Source organism: Barbus barbus (genome assembly GCF_936440315.1).
Source record: "Barbus barbus genome assembly, chromosome: 39".
NCBI lineage: Eukaryota > Metazoa > Chordata > Actinopteri > Cypriniformes > Cyprinidae > Barbus > Barbus barbus.
In genome coordinates, this window is record NC_136717.1 from 12,135,056 (window position 1) to 12,141,752 (window position 6,697).

General features: G+C 36.4%; 1 protein-coding gene across 1 annotated transcript in view; it reads left to right on the plus strand.

The window, feature by feature from the left end:
• The window catches only part of LOC306858313 (protein lin-7 homolog A), a 48,883-nt gene extending 42,186 nt beyond the window's left edge, over positions 1 to 6,697 (plus strand). The window contains exons 5-6 of the mRNA XM_079398767.1: positions 1,165 to 1,380; positions 4,765 to 6,697. Of these exons, the coding sequence (XP_079254893.1) occupies positions 1,165 to 1,380 (216 nt within the window). The 3' untranslated portion in view covers positions 4,765 to 6,697. The remainder of the gene's footprint in view (positions 1 to 1,164; positions 1,381 to 4,764) is intronic.

Below are 6,697 nucleotides of genomic sequence, written 5' to 3' on the forward strand. Positions count from 1 at the left end.
ATAAGTTGCTCCAAACATGTATAATAAACATATAAAATAAGTCAATGGCTACAATCAACTGTTTGGTTGCTAACATTCTTCAAAATATCTTTTTTTGTGTGTTCAACAGAAGTAAGTCATACAGATTTGGAAAACTTGAGAATTTTCATTTTGGGTGAACTATCCCTTTAAGTGCAATAGAATGAAATTATAATTTTTAGGGGATGGATTTTTCAGCTGTGTAGAGCCGTCACATAAGATGCCTTCATGCTAGAGGGCCCACTGGCTTTTTTAATCGATACAGATCATTTTGGGCTGAAGTGAGATTTTTACGGCAGAAGGATTTTTACATTGATCTCAATGAACAAACATTTCCAACAGTCTGCGAGGCTGATTGCATCATGGCGTAATACGCTAATAAATCAATTTTGCAGCTCAGACCCATTAGAGACTGAATCCTCTAATCTTTCATTTTACTTAGGCTAAGCTTGACATTTTAAAATAATAAAACTGGACAAACAAGACAGAAAACTTACAGCAGGACTGTATCTAAAACTGAAAAAGACAGATGTCAAAAGACTTTATCTTTTCATAATTCACTTTAAATGTTTAAAATGTGTCAGACTGGAGCCAGATGAAAATTAATCTTTGACTGAATCTGAATGAATCTTTCAGTAAAAAAGCTGTCTGCTCTTATAAAGCGCTCTGGGCCACTGCTGCAGTGCAAGCCTTTTGAATCCAGTTGCTTTTCTCTTCTCTGCCATCATTCAAGTTTGTTACAAGTCTATTACATGGAGTAATTTGAGTTTATAGAAACTAATGTCCACTGTTTTCTCGCTCAAAGAGGATCCATTTGATTTCATTTGCGTCAGAGACCGTAATAGGAAAGCGTTTTGTGACAGCATTTGAGAAGCAATTTCTCATTAAACCAAACATGTTACGGTTCCTGAGCTAATAGGAAATTAATGGCTCTTTTGTGCCAAAATGTAATTGAATGGTTATCACCGTGGAGCATTTGCTAGTGCAGTTTTGAGCTGACAAAGCTATGAGTTTGGATGTAATAAAGTTGCAGCAGTCATCAACAAACTATTGAACTTAGAGATACATGTTTGGTGCTTTGAATTTTAGATGTCATGAACAAGCAGAGATTGTTCTGAAAACCAACTACTGAATTATTTTTCTCAGAGCGTCGAGGGTGAACACCACGAAAAAGCAGTGGAGCTACTGAAAGCAGCCAAGGACAGCGTCAAACTGGTGGTGCGTTACACACCTAAAGTCCTGGAGGAGATGGAGGCGAGGTTCGAGAAGCTCCGCACCGCCCGCAGACGCCAGCAGCAGCAGCTCCTCATGCAGCAACAGCAGCAGCAAAACCTGGCTGCCCAGCAGAACCACATGTCGTAGGTGAGGCTTTTCATTGCTTTAAGGGTAACAGGACCTCAGCAGGGCAGCTCACGGAGAGGTTAGCTGACCCTTCACCTATTGAGGCCTGTGGGAGATACAGTACTACATGCTGCCTGTCACCAGTGGAACTTTGTTCTGAAAACAGACCACTATTGTGTCTGAAACTCAGCTGTTATGTCATAATGTCAAATAATGAATCAATTGAAGCAGCTGGCAAGCAGTGCTGATGACATCACAGATTGAGCTCAATAAGTGGGATTCGCTTATATATCAGGCAGTTGTCCAGACATTGAAGGATCACACTTAAGGGACCTTAAAGGCTAAACTAAGAACTATTTAGATGAGAAATCGATCATTATTTATTACAAGCTTATTTAGTCTGCAAATCTCACTGATGGAACTATTTGTTTTGCTAATGCTTTACATTAAAGGGATAGTTTACCCAAAAACGTCTGGCATCATTTATTCACTCTTATGTTGTTCTAAATATGTTTGACATTCTTCCTGCTGTGAAACACAAAAGAAGATATTTTGAAAAAATGTGTATACATTCAAATAAATGTCACTGGGGTCCAATGTGGTTTGGATAGCAGCGATCCTCAAAATATAGCCTATTCTTTTGTGTTCCACACACAAAGGCATCAGGTTTGTGACAATATGAGGGTGAAAACATTTTTATTAAACTACCCCTTCGTATAAGACTACAATGCAGGTATTCTTCAGCCAACAATGAAAATTTGAAATTTACTCACCGTCATGTTACTCAAACCTGTATGACTTTGTGGAACACTAAAGGAGAGGTTTTGCAGAATGCCAATGCTGCTATTTTCCATTCAACAAAAGAAAATAGGGAGTTAAAATAACCAAGACAGGAAGCGATAGTATTTGACATCAAATCTCAGACAAAGTGTCCTCCTGACACAACATTTCTGAAAGTACATCGAAATTGTGAATGAGGTCTGAGAGCTATGAAGGGCAAGGCTGCTTTCAAAAACTGAAAATAACTTAAATTTCAATCTAGCCATCACAAGCTGTCGTATAGCTTCAGAAGACTTGAAATATAACACGAGTCATATAAACTACTTTTATGATTCATGTTTTTTTTTTTTGGTTTATTGAAATGCATTCACTTTTATTGTGAAAGTGTAGCATGAGCATTCTAAACATCTCCTTTTGTGTTAAAACAGAAGAAAGAAAGACGTATAGGGCAGTAAATGATGACTGAATTTTTATTTTTGTGTGAGCTATCCCTTTAATGCTTTATAGTGCATTATCATATGACGATGATTATACGTTGTAAATGAAACACCTTGGGTTGCCAAATCCCTATAAAAGTTCAAGGTCACTCTTTATTTTAAGGTCCAATTCTCTACTATTAACAAACCATTAACTACACCTTTTGCTTCAATAAAGTTCTAATTTGCTGCTTAATAATAGTTAGTAAGGTAGTTGTTCAGTTTAGGTATTGGGTAGGATTAGGATTAGTGATGTAGTCATATAGGTATTAATAAACAGTCAAATATGTTATTAATAGGCATGTTAATAATCAACTTATCAATAGTGACAATTGGTCCCTATACCAATGTGTTATCAAGTTCATATATTATATCCTAATTTCAATGCCTTATGAAAAGGTAGGTGGGATTATGTAAGGACAACATACCGTATAATGCACAATTGGACTATGTAAAAAGTCATTATGAATTCCCTTTTTTATGTACAACATATCTTTCATGAATTTTGTGTATTATATATAATGCATACAATACATTAGAAATGCATTATTATATACAGGCTTCTTGTTTTCTTGTACTGTCATTTTTTTCAATTTGGTGCTAATTGATATGTCATTGTCACACCCCTATATCTTCTGAAACAGTGCCTCCCCTTCTATATTAAAAAGAGAAAGTATTTCATCCTTTATCACTTCCATTATCACTGTTCTGAAATAACAGCACTCTCATTTCCTCAAGACGTCTTTTGTCTTTGCAAATGCAATACAATCTGAGAGAATTCTATTAGTCAGAGTCTTTTCCAGACGGACCAAAGCACATCTCCTTGTATTAATGATCCTCGGCCCATCTCTCGCCTCATTGCCTCCTCACACCACACTTAGCTCTGAGCAGCAGTATAGTTGGCAGCATTGTAACCTCGCAATAGAAACAAGCCAAGCCTAAAATTAAGCTTTAGGCTGTAAAATCATATGTGCTTGTGAGCTGCTGAGTATTTTGGGACATTATGTCTGGGCAAGAGGATCATGGAGAGAGAGCTGAGCCCAGATCATCCCCTATCAAGACTTGCATGCCGACTAAACAGCAAAGCCTCAGTGACCAGAGAGCACTCTGCCAAAACTAAACCACACCAAACACACACACACATCTGAAAAACAAATAAGACTAGTTGTCCAATTGTAGAGGGACGAAATTAATTAAATGTCTTCCAAACAAAACTACATGCACAGCTGAGTTTTTTTACAACTCTGGAAAACATTGACAATTTAATGCAAGATTGACCAAATAAGTGCTTGAATTTTTACTCTTCAATGAGTGAAATGCAGACAAGTATACTCTCAGCTGTGGTTTCTGTTAATAAAAATGTCTAATGTCGAAAAGAAACTTGGTTTTTGTTATTTCACCAGACGTACAAGAGGAAATATCTTAGTTTGTTGGGTGTTTCAGAGGTCTGCATGTATTGACTTTAACAATGGGGGACCTTGGAGTTACGAAGGTTGAGAAACTGATGTGGACACTACTCTAAAAATATCCAGTAGGAACCACCCAAAATGTGATTTTTCCTAGCTTAAAAAAGGCTCATATGTGAAACGATCTCTGTGAAATAAATACAAAGCACATGGCAAAAATAATATGAAATGTGCCAAAAAGTTGGTGATCTTTATATAACCTGCCAGCAAATAAATATGGAACTTTATCAGCAGAAACATACAATATATTCAAGCCTTCAAGGTTTGTCATAATGTATTCAGGAAATGCCTCGCCTGCGAAGGATACATGCAATGCCACCTTTTGTGCAAAAATGAAGCATTTCAACTTTGGACTTTCTTTGTGTTGCAGTACTGGAGTCTCAAATCCATGACCAGATTTTTATGGTCTTGGTCTTGTCATTGACTCTGTAGTGGTCTTGACTCTTACAGTCTCTTGAATCAGATTCAACCAACTGTACTCAGTTCTCGGCCTGGACTTGACTCAAATTAGTTAGTCTTGACTACAACAGTGGTACCTCTCCTTGAAACATTGGGCCATAGTGGTCACATTGGACCACATTGGACCAAGTCCAGCCTGCTACAATACGCCAAAAATACCAACCAACATTTTGACTCCCCCTTTCAACTTGTCTCTCAGCTTTTGTCCTTCTGGTATTTTACAGGCTATTCCAAAAGAAGAAAAAGTAGAGGACACTGGGTGAGACTGACATACACTCACAGTCGTGATGTAAGGAGGTCCAAGAGATCTCAGAAGAGGACCCTTACTGTTCTCCAGTGAAGACTATCCTCTTTCAGTCAACTACCTACAACTCAAAAAGGTTGAAAACTCCATGATCTGTTTTCCAAATTGGTGCTTGGAAAAATGTACATGATGGCATAAAGTAAGCCTAGCACTAAGTCCATGGTTTTACATTTACTTTTTCATATTTCAGTTGTCTGGAACCAATCGCAAGTTGTGACCCTCTTTAAAAGTCCCTCTTGTAGTTTTGTGATAATGTGTTTTGTCAACATGTATTTCTTAAGCATTCAATGATTTGTTTTTACTCTCATTATATTTATGTTGCCACAGCGCTGTACAGTAACTTTTCGAAGGGTTCTTTTGGTGCTGGTGTCTCTGTGAATAGAAAGCGCTTTTTATGTCAGTCGTCCTTGATTGGATAACACTGAGGTATTTTATACCATACTGTAGCAAGGAATATTTTGTAAAGAAAATAGATTTAGCAATAACACTTGTTTTGTCACATACTACGGTCAAATTATGGTTAAAAGTCCATTTTAGGCGTGGAAATTAATCTTATGAGGGTAAAGTTGCTACAAAACTGTATCTTATGCACCATGTGACATAAGTCAGACTAAACCATAAACATCATTTGCACAGAATGTTATTATGAGATCACTGTATCACAGTGCCATTGACAGAGATTATCTTGTACATTTGGCATATTGTATCGGCAGAAATTTAAACGTAAAGTGTGTCATTTTTGCAAATACTTTCTCAGATTTCACCTTAATAAACAAATTAAAGTAAACACTGCACAGTTTGTTTGTGCATCCATCCAGTAGCATGAGCTTGAGACAGGACTTCACGTTTGGAAACCAATAGCAGAAATGTTTGGAACGGTCCTTATTTTCGCAATTTGGTTTTGAGGCACAGTAATGGCACACTACACCTTTAACAGGTCATGCATTCATGAGAGCTGTTCAGTTTTGATGCGGTTTTATGGTTGTGATGTCACTACTGAAATGAATTCTAATTCATAAATATTCTATTTAAGTTCAGACATTTCTAGTTGATATTATAAAATGATTTACTATGAGGACAAATGGAATGTCAAACACAGATACATGATATCTACATAATGAAGGTAAATCATGACATAGTATTTTGTTATTTTAAAGCTCTATTTTCAAGTTTATTATCTCAGAGGTTTGAAAGATTATGAATTGTGGTGTTATTTATTGTCATATTTCACATAACCAACCACCTCATTCACTAGAAACATTGTAACATTGTCCTGTTTTGACAATCAATTTAAAAGCAAGCATTAAGCCACTGCATTTTGTTTTAATTTATAAAATTGCATTTTTATTTCACAGCTTCATTCCCTCAACACAAACTGTCAAAAGTTGGCAAACTGTCCATCCATTGCAGTGCTGTAGTCGTACTGTTAGTTAAAGTCTTATAGAAGCAAAACTGTAAATCAGCAAGTAGTTGAAGACCACCAGTAATCAAAGGTAATATTGTATCTGTGTTATTGTAATTTGATTTGATAGTAGACTTTGGTAGATACTTAAATTGGTTCCTTTGTTGGTTGGTTTTTGAGTAATCTCAGACTGTGGGTAACATGTAAGCGTGTCAACCTAATAGACAAAATCACTCCAAGCTGTGAAGGTGATTTGCTCCTTGATTGTCAATCAGTTCATTTCAATGGATTCTCTTCCCTTTTGTATGTTTACTTACAGACTTTCTTATTAATGACTTGCATTTTTGAGGCTGGACAAGCTGATATTATTATACAGCGAAAAAAATACTAAGTGATATGCAATTGTTATACATATTATATTTGTATAAATAAATATATGTGCGTGTGTACA